Source organism: Vulpes lagopus, chromosome 7 (genome assembly GCF_018345385.1).
Source record: "Vulpes lagopus strain Blue_001 chromosome 7, ASM1834538v1, whole genome shotgun sequence".
NCBI lineage: Eukaryota > Metazoa > Chordata > Mammalia > Carnivora > Canidae > Vulpes > Vulpes lagopus.
The window spans coordinates 80944440-80958084 of record NC_054830.1 but is presented as its reverse complement, the minus strand read 5'-3'; the positions used below and the strand labels follow the sequence as shown (position 1 = coordinate 80958084).

The following is a 13645-nucleotide window of genomic DNA, read 5'->3' as shown; positions in this document are numbered from 1 at the left end:
AGAAATTGGTTGGTTCTCTGGGGAGAGGAGAGAACTCTGTAGACTGATTCCTCAGAGATAGAAGAGAGAGCTTTATAGAGTCATTTCCCTGGAGCAAGGAAGGGAACTATGGGGCTTTCCTATCCTTGCCTCTAGAATTTCTGATTGATTGCATCTTAGTAATGATATACCCTTTAGGTAGAAGAAAGAGGAAACTAGAAAAATATCTGCATTTGACACACTTTTTTTTATTCCATTGTTGATAGTGTAGTCGATTAGATTACTCTCTGGGCTCTGTCCTAACTTCAGCTGTTGTGAATCACCACCAACTTACTCCATTCCACTCTAGTCAAGACATAAGTAGCATCCCTTATAAGCTCAGTGTGTTCTCTCTGTGCTTCTTGTTTGGGAGTCTCAGATCATGTGATTGCAGCAGAGAGTCATTTTAAGGTGCTCAACTGCTGTCTATAACGACTGTTCTTAAGAGAGGAAAAAGATTAAATGCTTCCCCCACCCCTCCCTGGCACATAAACTGCCCGTTATTTCTCAGGATCTTCCTTCTCTCCTTGTCTCATAAAGGCCTTCTGACATGAAAGTTCCCAGTGGATGCCTCCTCTCCCAGGGAAGAAATAAAATCAGATCATAAAGTTATCCACTCTATGTTTACATGCTCCATTTCCTTGTGATTTGTCTTTTTAAAATCAAGAGTTGATTATGTGAATGAACTATCCTTTTTTTCTGTTGTCTGAATCTCATTTATGTTGCAAAAACCTTAAGTGGTACATATTATAGTTTTTAGAATTAGCCACAAACTTGTGATACCACTTGTTTTTTCTACAGCCCTTCTTTAGAACATTAGCTTTTTTTCCCTAATGATTGTAAAATATATACATAACAATGGAACATAGCTATTTTTATTTTTATTATTTAAGCTATTTTTAAATGGAGCCCTGCAATGATTCTCTAAAGCCTCCCTGTTGTTATCTTTCCTTTCCTTTAGCTCAGTCCTTGGAAGCTGCCACAGGTTTAGAACTTCCCTAGGTCTGGTAGTCTCATTGAAAGCAAAGATCATTTCCTGTGTTTAGGAGGCTATTTTACCAGAAATCAACATACCAGGTTACCTGTTAAAACTTTTGGCCTTGATCTAATTTGTGACTCTGTTCTTTGCCTGCATAGCCAGCTGGCAGTACCTACTTATTCTCCTGCAACATGTCTCTTTTCAGACCAGTTATGCTGTACCACCCAACTATCTTACCACCTTCCTTGTCTCTCTGTTTTCATTAAAGCCAAGTACATGAGTTCTTTTCATTGAGGCTCAGAATGACCGCTTCTAAGACGTTAGAGAAATTTTGTAGTTCATCCCTTTTGTAGAATTGGCATCAAGACCCAAAGAGAGGAAGTAATTTTGGCAGAGGATATGTAGTGAATTAGTAGAAGAGTAGGATAAACTCCAGGTTATCTCATTGTGAGAATGGGGTTCTGGGACATTCTCTGTATTTTTATTGCATATAGTTACGGAAGAAATGGCAAAGAATGACAAAATTAATAAGCATAGAAAAAGTAAAAAGTTTTAAAAATACCCAAGTGCTCCAGCTGTAATTTTTTCTTTCTGGTCCCTGTTGATGTATCCATAGGGCTAGGGCCAGACTTTCAGAATCCTTTTGTTATTTCCTTCTTGAATGGTCTTTTTTTTTTTCCTAAGTGGCCTTTTAGAAGTCTTCTATCCCACTATCCTTGCCTCTACTTGGTTATGCAGGCTCCTCTTTCCATGGAAACCCTCCTTTTTCTTCAGGAGGCATGGATGGACAGAACTGGGAACCCTCTTACTCAGGATGGAGAAGGTCACCTCTTACATGTCATTCGCAGCCTTGGTCACAAAGCAGCTCTTCTGTAGAGCCATTCCTATGAGCTCTGGCCCGAGTTTAGGGAGGGGCCCTCTTATCTACCAATTCCTTCCTTGCATTATGGAGCCCAAGGGCCTTCAAATAAACAGAGGTACCTTGAAGTGTTAATATGGGATAAAAGAGCTCTCAATTTGTGTCTAAAACTATAGGAGACTTAGAGAGGGCCCCCTGAGAGCAGATTCCAATGCTCATCATTTCATGGCTTTATTTCTTTCACTTTGTGTCTTCCTCACCCCTCTCAGAGACACATGGTGGGAATCAGTTCATCTTCCTCTGAGGAGAAGGTGAGCAAGGAGAATAGAACACTGAACCTGCCAGTATCAAGATAGGACTGGAGTTCCTGACATATTTTCTTCTCTTCTCAGGCCTGCTGGAGGGCTCTATGGCATTGACAGCATGCCAGATCTACGCAGAAAGAAACCACTGCCACTTGTCAGTGATCTGGTGAGTGACTCTTTGCAGACTTACACTGTAGGCTTGAGGTATCCCCCATTGGGCCTTGGCATATTATCAGGACTGGTAGTGGTTCATTTAGTGACAAGTATTGGTCTGAAGATCTATCATCTAAAGCTTTACTAAGACTTAGTGATAAGACCTTAGTTGGACCTGTTCTACCTTACTCCCTCATTAGAGCCCTGGATTCCTCATTAGCTAAAAGTGACAGTATCCTCCTCCTAAGATAGATTTTTCTAGAGTATTTCTGTGTCTCTAGTACTTAACTTAGTGTCTGACACTGAGAGGTAATGATAAAAAAATTGTGGAATTGAATTGAAACAAACTTGGAAGTTAAAGCTGATCTCAGGACCTCCAGAATGACTGGAAGATCCCATCTTGGGTCATGCCTCCTGAGGCAGGATCAACTCAAAGAATTTTCCATAGCCCAGTAGGTATGAAGTACCTACTACCTTCCTACGGGGCCCAGGCTTTCCCAGAGTCCTAGAGCTCTAAAGCTAGAATTTCAGTAAGACTTGAACCTCCTTTCTTATTACCATTTTCTGTTCCTGCTTCCCCCCTCAATTCAGTCTGTTTTTTTTTAACCTATTGCTTTTCTCATTTCTGCTCTATTCCTTGTTCTTTTTTTCCCACCCAGTTTCTCTATCCTTAGTTGGATGAATGGAATTATCCTCTGCCATTTTGTCTTGTTTTTTTTTTTTTTTCTTCCTTTCTTTCCTACTGCTTGTGTACCTTCTCCTTTCTCTTTTTCCTCCTTCCTATTCCTCTTACCTACCATCAAGCTGAAAATAAGTTCTGAAGTCATCTCTTTATTACTTTCTCTCATTATCTTCCATCTCCTTTTTCTTCTCTTCCTACTTTTTCTCAACCTCTGCCCTCTCCACTGTCTCTTGTACACCAGCCCCTCTTTGCTTAACTAGTTGGATAACAGTGACTTAGTCATTTCCTGCCCATACTCCGTCTTTTAACCTTGCCTATATTTCACTTTTTGGCATAACTCTTCCTTATAGTAGAAGCTCTAGGCCCTGGACAGCTGACCGGGTTGAAGATAATTTTTAGTGAATAGAGGCCGAGGGGATTGGGATGTTATTCCCTACATCGATTAGACTACAGAGAAGAACCTTTCAGTTGCCTCTGCAAATGTTTTCATGCTCTTGGAGGTGGCTTTAACATTGTGTTGTTCCTTTCTCTGCTGTCCTCTGCACAGGCTATGGTGAGTGTCTCCAGAGTCCCTTTCTATCCTCTGTAAGAATCCACATCTCAAACCACCTGGGCCCCTCCCAACTGTTTCTCCTGCTTCGGCTGATACTATACCTCCTGTCTGCCCAATGTCTACTGCCTTAGGGAAACCGTGTGCCTTTCCAGGGATTGTCCCTAAAGCTTGGGCTTAGCAGATATATTAGGTTCCTCTACACAAGAGCTTGGCTAGCAAAGCAGTCCCAGCTCTCAGACTTAATCCCCTGCCTTGATTGACTAAGGTTTATATTGCCCCTTTCACTTTCCAAGTGTCCTACTCATTTGAGCTGTTGGCCTCTGTAACCATCTGGGATTGTGTGGGTGTGGGGTGGTACCCAGGGATAAAGGATAGCATGGAATCATTCTCAGTGATGGTTCTAAGTATGATTCTGACATAATTTATTCTGTTCTTAATGATCTATTTTCTGCTCTAATTCTAAACTTGTCATTTTCCGTTGCCTTCCTATAAATGAGGGGTAGGAAACCAACCAATAGGGAAGGAAAGGGAAACTCTTTGGATGATAAGTACCCTATGAGAAGTGCCATTCTAACATTGTTAGAACAGTCCCCAAGGGTCTTGTGGTTTGGATCTTAACTTGAGACTCTTGTTGCTTATAACCCATGGGCAGTCCCTGTGAACAGTAAAATTAGAGAGAAGGTAGTCATTTGGTCACTGAAACTCGCTTCCTAGGACTTTGTCAGATCTTGGCAGTAGCCGAGGCTGACAACAGGTCTTCTCTCACAGTCATTGGTCCAGTCCCGGAAAGCAGGAATTACTTCTGCAATGGCTACACGTACCTCTCTGAAGGATGAAGAGCTGGTAAGTGACCCATGGGCTTTCATGAATCCACTGGCCTAAAAACTGGTTATCATCTTTATAACCATATTAACTGAGAATTCTAGAGTGTTAGACACACATCATTAATGAAACAGCTAAATGGCTTTGGGTCTGAGTTTTCCACACTGGAAGAGGCAAGGGGCTGGAACAGAGGTAAGCCCAAGTCTCACATTGGAGTATGTGGCCAGTGAACTGAAGGTTTTATGGTGGGACTAGTACCCTATTTCCCTAGGAAGTTTGAATGCTGAAAAAAGGTTCAGACATAGCATTCAAGTCAGATCACTCTTGGATGACAAGGAGCACATGACATCGAAGGGGTTTTTTTCTTCCAGTCTTGGCTATGGGCTGGGCCAGGGTAGAGTATCTCCTTTATTGCCAGAGGAGAAACCAGGGTCTTGATTGCCCTGCAAGGATCTCAGTTCTGGTATCTCTAGCAGAGACCTAAAGTTGTTGGTGGGTGATGGGGGTCTGTGTCTTTCAGAAATCCCATGTGTATAAGAAAACCCTGCAGGCCTTAATCTACCCAATCTCGTGCACCACACCCCACAACTTTGAAGTCTGGACAGCCACTACCCCAACCTACTGCTATGAGTGTGAAGGTCTGCTCTGGGGCATTGCCCGGCAGGGCATGCGCTGCAGCGAGTGTGGAGTCAAGTGCCATGAGAAGTGCCAAGATCTGCTCAATGCCGACTGCCTGCAGCGTGAGTGTCCCTGTGGTGAGAGGTGTAGAGCAGGGGGCAGCAGGGCCTCTCTGAAATAGTCTTGCAACAAAGAGCTAGGATGGCTAAACTGTCATTACTCTGGTCTACCTGATTATGAAGTTGTTTTTTTTTTTTTTCTTCAAAGAAACTAGGGTCCTGAGTCAAAGGGCATTTCCTTTCCAAATAACAGGTCTTACTGCACTCTTGACTCCTTTAGGAAAATATATTTTGTGGTTTCTGTAGCCATTGGCAGAACTAGATCTCTTCTAGGATTCAGATGAACGATAATCTGCTTGAGTACTATACACACTGCAGTGGCCATATTCCCCAGATGACTAGAGCATTAATTGGGAACCAAAACTAATGAGAAGAGAGAGTTCTGTGAGGTTCCAGGCTTCACAGAAGAACTTCTTAAAGTACAGACTCTAGGACCTGGAGAAGGCAGCATTTTTTCCTTGCTTATAGAGGCAGCTTTTAGACAACAGTGTCAGGAACAGAAGCATCAAATGGATCAGGCAGAGAGGTCCCAGAGGAGAATGTGCCAGACTCCCAAGGCTCTGATTAAATAATTAAACAATTAAACAATTAAACAATTTGTGCTGCTATCATGGAATTGGGAGAATAGGCACTCAATGCCTGGGTGGCTCAGCAGTTGAGCATCTGCCTTTGGCTCAGGGCGTGATCCCGGGATCCAGGATCGAGTCCCACATCGGGCTCCCTGCTAGGAGACTGCTTCTCCCTCTGCCTGTGTCTCTGCCATTCTCTGTGTGTCTCTCATGAATAAAATAAATCTTTAAAAAAACTTTTCCCAGAGCTATCCCAGTCTTCTTAAGCTTTTTCCATTTTTCAGTGACCTCTCCCAGGCCTCATTCCTCAGCTTGACCCTTGGTCTGATCGGTGGCCTGTTGTTACTTACTTTCCATCTCTGGCCATCCTTCAGGGGCTGCAGAAAAGAGTTCTAAACATGGAGCTGAGGACCGGACCCAGAACATAATCATGGCGATGAAGGACCGCATGAAGATCCGAGAGCGGAATAAGCCAGAGATCTTTGAGGTTATCCGAGATGTCTTTACCGTGAGCAAAGTTGCCCATGTGCAACAGATGAAAACAGTGAAGCAGAGTGTACTGGATGGCACCTCCAAATGGTCAGCCAAAATTACCATCACTGGTGAGTAGACCACAGTTTGAGGGGACAGGAAGAGCCAGGTTGTGGGGAGGGACCTAGGGAAGAAGCATCCTGAGTTTGAGGGAGCAAGGAGCTAGAGAGAAAGAAGATAGAACTGAGGGAAGTGGGAGGGCCTCCCTCCTCTCCAAGACCCTGGAGCCATTAGATATTGGGAGAATAAGAGTAGCATCTACAAATAATATGAATGACAATGAAGGATTTGGTAACAATCTGATGTTATATACTGATATTACAAGAGCTGAAGGTGGAGGAAAGAAGGTAGGTAGGAGATCAGGAAATAGTTAAACTAGTGCTTACTAGTTGAGTGGGTGTGGCTGAAGCATGTACGTATCAAGACAGGGATAAGTGGTCAGTTAGGGCTCTGATGAGGAGGTGGGATTCTGGGCCTACCTTTGAGAGAAAGACTGGTGGCCCAGGACTAAGCGTAGCTGTGGAGGAATGAGATTGGCATTCGTTTGAAGGAGCAGATAGAGACTGCTTTAAGGTGGAGAACATATGAGTGGTGCTATGGAGGACTTCTGACTTCTAGAGCATACTGTAAAGCCTCCTCCTCTGTTATTTGGGTTGCAGTGGTGTGTGCCCAGGGCCTACAAGCCAAGGACAAGACAGGATCCAGTGACCCTTATGTGACTGTGCAAGTGGGCAAAACCAAGAAGCGTACCAAGACTATTTTTGGGAACCTGAATCCTGTTTGGGAAGAGAAGTTCCATTTGTAAGTCACAGAGGGCTTTGTCTTACCTGGGACTGTATGTATTTTAGAAGCAGCATTAAATCCTATTTTTCTTGGCTTGGATTCTAAGAGAGATGGGGCAGAGGCACTGAAGAAAACCCATTTCTTGCAGGCTTCAATTGACAGCAACCATTTATTTCCTGGGTTTCTTTGAATGGACTATTGTATCAGGGTTAGTTTATCCAGGCCTTGTCTTAACTAGGGCTATTAAAGGGGCCCATGGGTACTCCATACTGCTTTTTCTAGTATTAGAAATATTTTCCTTCTGCTCAATGACAAAACCAAGGGCTAACCTATTGTGTATCTCTCAGCCTTGCCATCCTGCCTAGGAAGGATTAGACTCTTCTGGGGAGTTGGGAAGGAATGTCTGTGTCCTACAACTGGGTAATTCTGTCTTAAAGATAGAAATCGGGGATCTGGAGAAGTTTCCATTTCCTTTAAGAGGCTCTGCTTTTTTTCCTGCCTCAGCTCTTACTCCTGCTCCTTTTCCATTGTTTCACTTTATTACAGACTAGTTCATAAGACATTAAGGGATGGTTGTTGAAAAATGGCACGCTCTAGTCTACGACATGGACTAATGTTTGGAGAATCCAGATGCTTTGTTACACCAAGGCCTAGGACCAGGACTTAGAGTCTGAATTAGTCTAAGCAGGCTGGTTATGTAGAGACCTTCTTCTGTTGGCTTCTTGGAGAACTCATGTGGAAAGGGATTGGGGCCTAGTACAATGGGCCTCCACTCCAGAGGCAGCAGTTCGGGGGTGGGGGCAAACACAGTTTCTTTGAGAATCTGAGTGGTTTCTGCTTGAATTATTTTTATGATTAAATGAATTGACTCTGTAGTCACTTTTGCCTGCTTTTATCCAGTTAGCAAACACCGTATTAAACCTCTATTCCATACAAGACACTAGATGATATTGTGTATCTAAAATATGTAAGATGTGGAGCGCCTGAGTGACTCAGTCAGTTAAGCATCTGCCTTCAGCTCAGGTCATGATCCCGGGGCCCTAGGATCGAGCCCTGTGTTTGCCTTCCTACTCAGTGAGGAATCTGCTGCTCTCTCTCCTCCTACCCCTCCATCTGCTTGTGCTTGCTTACATGTACTCTCTCTCTCAAATAAATTAAATCTTAAAAAAAAAAATGTGTAAGATAGTTCCTGCCTTCAAGAAGCTCCTTGTTGATTTGTCCATTTTTCAGTAGACCATTAGTTAATATTATTTTAATGGAATGTGCAAAGATATTATGAGAACACAGAGAAAGAAGCAGCAAATTCTATCCAGTATAACTCTTGAATGAGGCAATAAGACCCAGTAAGCACCTGAGAGGGAAGGAGAGCATGGGGGTGTACCTGGCCAAACTCCTTTTCCATAGCAAACATCATAGAGAAAAATGACAGTTCAACTGGGTTTTAAAGAATGATTGAAGTTCACAAGCACTTACTTAGATAGATGGGAGGAGCTAGATGGAATCCTAAGCAGATATGACCAGGTCAACATATCATGACCAGTAACACCTTGACTGGGAAGGGAACTAGCAGTTGCTACCTAGGGCTGTATAGCATTTGTCCACCTGTTGTTTGTATTAGTACAGCTAGCTGTGGAGGTAATCAGAATTGATCCTAATTACTCACCCCCCCTCACTCTTCTTATGTCAAGGAAATAAGGACTGGATAATGGTATGTAGAGCCACCCAGGCTGACTAGGATAGTTTGACTCACTTGTGACTTTAGTACCACTATTCCCTGACTCCTCTCTTCCTCTGCAGAGGGACCAATCAAGCAGCACCCATTCCTAGTACTTCCATTTCCCTCCCAAAACTCCATCAAGGTCCCTAACAGAGCCGGCCTGTTTCTTTCACAGTGAGTGCCACAACTCTTCTGACCGCATTAAGGTACGTGTATGGGATGAGGATGATGACATCAAGTCAAGAGTAAAGCAACGGCTAAAGCGAGAGTCCGATGATTTCCTTGGCCAAACCATTATTGAGGTTCGGACACTGAGTGGCGAGATGGACGTCTGGTACAACTTGGGTAAGGAAAGAGGACCAGAGAAAGTTGCTGAGAAGGGACAGCATGAATGGAAAATCTAGGGAAAATCCTATCTACTAAAACCATGATGATTTTAGTCCCTACAGCATTCCTCTATACAGAGTCTGCCTTACCAACAGAGAACTGATCATGAGTAGAGATGGAGGACAGAAGAGTGGAAATGGCTGGAACTTACTCTGGCTGAACATTCTTCAGATTTCAGAAGCCTCTAATTTTCATGCTCACCTCTAATGTCTTTAAGTCCCTATTCTCTTAATGGCATAAGAGAATTTCTACGGGGAATATTTGGGGTATTTGTGGACGATGTGGTTGCTGAAGTAAGTTCACCCTATTAGGTGAACCCTTAGATCAGTGCCTCTTTTTGTTTGGGTTAAGCCAGGATGGAGGCTGTCTGTGCTATCTGTAGTTGCATTGGCATCAATCTCGGGTCTTCTTTTCTTCCTAGAGAAGAGGACAGATAAATCAGCTGTCTCAGGGGCTATCCGACTACAAATCAGTGTGGAGATCAAGGGAGAGGAGAAAGTAGCGCCATATCATGTGCAGTATACGTGTCTCCATGAGGTGAGCCAGCTGTTGGTAGATGGGGTGTCAGAAAACTGTGCTGGGAAGGGCCCTTGACAGTTTATGAGATTGCTGGATGGTTGAAGATCTGGGTCCTGTTTTTTATTCACTGTGTTAACCTGGACAGCCCAAGTAATAGTCCTAGCCTTAGTTTTCTTTCACTAATATAAAAACAGCCTATTGGGTCCACAGGAGGAACTATCAATGACTTGAAAGACAGAATTTCTTTGGAACTCTATTCACATTCTCCTGGACTTTACCACCAGATTTTGGTTTTGTTTTTGATATGTATTTAACTCTTCCCTTTTCTTTGTCTCCTGCAGAACCTTTTCCATTACCTCACAGACATTCAGGGTAGTGGAGGAGTCCTGATCCCTGAGGCTCGCGGAGACGATGCATGGAAGGTGTACTTTGATGAGACTGCCCAAGAAATTGTGGATGAATTTGCCATGCGCTATGGCATCGAGTCCATATATCAGGCCATGACGTGAGACTCTCCTGGGGCTTTGGGAAGTGGTAGCTAACTTTTGGGGAGGCTAATGAAGGTACACTGAGAGAGTGAACAAGTCCTTAGTGGGATAGAATGCAGTGACTTGCTGCTTTCCTCCCTGAGCAGAGGTGAGGCAAATCTATACCCCAAGGCAAAGAAAAACATATGTATAAAGGGAGTATGTTTATCATTAATTCAAGTAGAAGGTATTTATCTGACTCCCCCACAGATCAGAGATAAGAGGGGCAGAGGGCATAAGAGAGTATGCCAGGACAAACTTGCCCAAACATCACATGCCTGAGGAAGTACCACATGTGTGCTTATGTATATTTGTGTGATAGACAAGCTTTCATAGGTTGGCCTAGATGTCACAGAGGTCACTAAACTATAGGGAAAGCAGCTGTATCTGGAGTTGACCAAGACTCCTATGCCAGAAATTTTTGCCTACTATGAGAAGAGGTATTGTTTGTGTATTGCTGAGGCTGCCACTAGAGCTGTGCTCAGGAAGCGGCCCCAGGTAAGCAGAGGATAACTATTGCCTTGGATGTGCTTCATTTATTCTATAGACTTTTATCAAGTTCCTTCTATGTGTCATACATTGTGCTAGGTGCTGAGAACACAAAGATGAATAAGATAGAGCCTCTGTGCTTGGGGAACTCAGTCTAGTAGGAAAGAGAGACTAGTAAACAAACAATTACAATATAATTTGATAAGTACTATGATAGAAGTAATAACAGGATATTATGAGAGCATCAAAATTTTAGGGGAGGCATGTAAGAGAAGCCATTAAAGAGTTGATATTTGAGCTGAGTCTTGAAGAATAAGAAAGGTAGAAAAGCATTTCTGGTAGTGCATGTGCTAGAGTACTTAGATATAGCCAACCATAGAATATTCAAGGAATTACAAGTTCATTATAGATGGAGAGAAGAAATATGGTGAGGGATGTGGTTTGAGAATGGCTTCACTACCATTCTTACTCTGTTTATTCTCCCTGTATGATCTCCTCCAAACCTATGACCTTAACTATTACTTCTGGGCTAGGGACTCCCAATTTCTTTTTCCAAATCACACCCTTTCCTGAATTTCAGATCATTGTCAGCTGCTTCCTCAGTATGGCTAAATTTCAAATCAACATCATTTCCACCAAATACTTGATATCTTCCTTTATTTCCTATTTTAGTAAATGGAACAATTTTCTGTGCAGGTGTCCACACAAATTTAGGAATCAGCCTAAACTTTTCAATATTACTACTTTTCAATATTACTACTTCTTTAACTCTCAACATCCAAACTCTAAAACCTGGATTCTATTTCCTAAAAATGTTTTTAATCTATCACTGTTGCTATAGCACAATAATAATGGTAATAATAACAGGCTCCCTTGTGCATTTACTTATGTCCCAGGCACTGGCTTAAGCACTTTATGAATTTTAACTCATTTATTTATTTTTTTTTAATTTTTTTATTTATTTATGATAGTCACAGAGACAGAGAGAGAGAGAGGCAGAGACACAGGCGGAGGGAGAAGCAGGCTCCATGCACCAGGAGCCTGATGTGGGATTCGATCCCGGGTCTCCAGGATCGCGCCCTGGGCCAAAGGCAGGCGCCAAACCGCTGCGCCACCCAGGGATCCCAATTTTAACTCATTTAATTCTCATATTAACCCTATGAGGGGTATCATTATCTTTCCCATTTTATAGGTAGGAAAACAGGCATAGAGAAGCTTAAGTAATTTATCCAAAGTCACTGAGTAAATGGTAGAGCTGAGATTCAAACCCACTCTTGCTCTAGAGTCTGTATTTTGAACCATTTCTCTGTTCCATTTAGTGCCTCATTGCTTCTTTTCTGAATGATTGCAGTAACTCTTCAACTGCTCTTTCTTTCCTAGTCTTATCTCTTTCCAAGCCTTCTTTTCCAATTTATCATCAAAGGGACCTTTCTGAAAGACTAATCTGATCACACTGTGCCTCATATTAAAATTTACCATGGTATTGAGGATAAACTCTTCTGTTAACTATTCTATGCCTCGCTTCTCTCATTTATTGGTCTTTCTCTATCAAACACCTGAACAGTAGCCATAACTAAGGTTTCCCAAATGAATCAACCTCATGAATATATTTGTCTTTGCAGTTCAGTTTGCCTTCGCTTGCACATTCTCCATTTGATTATTTACTACTAATCCTTTAAGACTTTGTTCAACCCTCTCTTCTTTGAGAAGCCTTATTCTAATCCCTTTCAGCCCCCAGCCATTCTGATTGAGGTGATCATCTTGTATGTTTTTACAGTGGTTTTGTATAGCATGCCTTGGCTTATTGACTTTCTGAAACTTGCTTTTTCTGCCAGGCTATCACATATTTGGATTCTAGCACCTAGCACAGGGCCTGGCACGTGGTAGGCATTCATTGATTGTATATTTGAATGAATAAATTATGAAGATCCTTGTACGCCAAGGTGATTAGAAGTTTATACATACCAGTGAGCTCTTTTAATTACTTGGTTTTTGCTGCAAATCCTGAAGAGTCTTTGAGGCTGATGATGCTATTTTTCAGGCACTTTGCATGTTTGTCATCCAAGTACATGTGTCCTGGTGTGCCTGCAGTGATGAGCACCTTATTGGCCAACATCAATGCCTACTATGCCCATACAACTGCCTCTACCAACGTCTCTGCATCTGATCGCTTTGCAGCCTCCAACTTTGGGGTGAGTGTGATGTAAAAATATACTTACTCATTTGTTATCAGTTAATAAAATTTGATTTTTCCCAGTGGGTATTACAGAGTTGTTTGATTTGCCTAAAATTCAGAGAGCTGCCACGTAGATTAACTAGTTTCCTTATGGGTATGTAGACTATGCTGATAGACTATCCTTATTTCATTATAGATAGGTAGACCTACTAATGAATTCTCCTCAGACATGGATAAATGAGAGAAAGTGGAATAGCATCACTGTGGTTATGGGAGTGCCACCTGGGCTCAAGCAGAACCTCTCTAGGCCAAGAATTTGGTTGAGTCACCATAGTCCTTAGTCCTGCAAGTCCACAAGTGGACCTTTCTTAACATCATTTTGTTTCACTCTGACTCATACCACTCAAAACTGATGTCTAAGTGAAGATACCAGTATATTCCTGAGCCTGTCCCATCTCCTAGTGTTTGGACTATTTACCCTATCTAGGATATGTCCTTTCCTTGTTTTAAGTCACTTGAGAAGTTGAATCTTTATTTGGAATGTCACCTGACATAAGTTCAGTATAAACTGAATGAAATATCTTTGACCCACCACAAAGATTACCTCTTTAGGAATAATATTACTGATACTCCCAAGTCTACTGGGTCTCTGAGCCCTGTTTTTTGTTAGTAACCACCTTCTCTTATTTTGATAGAGTCTATGGATAATTAACATCATTGATTAACCTACTCAAATATGTATTCCATTATCTTATCCCATTATATATATTTACTTAAGACCTAATGATCTATAATATAATCAATATATGAATTCTAGGAGTGCTATACCAACAGCCTAT

General features: G+C 42.2%; 1 protein-coding gene across 16 annotated transcripts in view; it reads left to right on the top strand.

Annotated features, from left to right (window-relative positions):
• Positions 1–13645, top strand: part of UNC13B (unc-13 homolog B) — a 231920-nt gene that overhangs the window by 195266 nt on the left and 23009 nt on the right. For 10 of the 16 annotated variants that reach the window (XR_005988815.1, XM_041760948.1, XM_041760949.1 and 7 more), the window contains 10 exons: positions 2249–2327; positions 3544–3549; positions 4318–4392; positions 4892–5111; positions 6052–6279; positions 6868–7009; positions 8884–9053; positions 9517–9632; positions 9956–10119; positions 12672–12822. Coding sequence is in view for 15 of the 16 variants with exons in the window: in XM_041760948.1 (XP_041616882.1) it covers positions 2249–2327; positions 3544–3549; positions 4318–4392; positions 4892–5111; positions 6052–6279; positions 6868–7009; positions 8884–9053; positions 9517–9632; positions 9956–10119; positions 12672–12822 (1351 nt within the window). In the remaining variant the exon portion in view is untranslated. The remainder of the gene's footprint in view (positions 1–2248; positions 2328–3543; positions 3550–4317; positions 4393–4891; positions 5112–6051; positions 6280–6867; positions 7010–8883; positions 9054–9516; positions 9633–9955; positions 10120–12671; positions 12823–13645) is intronic. The other 6 variants (XM_041760956.1, XM_041760950.1, XM_041760951.1 and 3 more) reach the window with 1 other exon arrangement.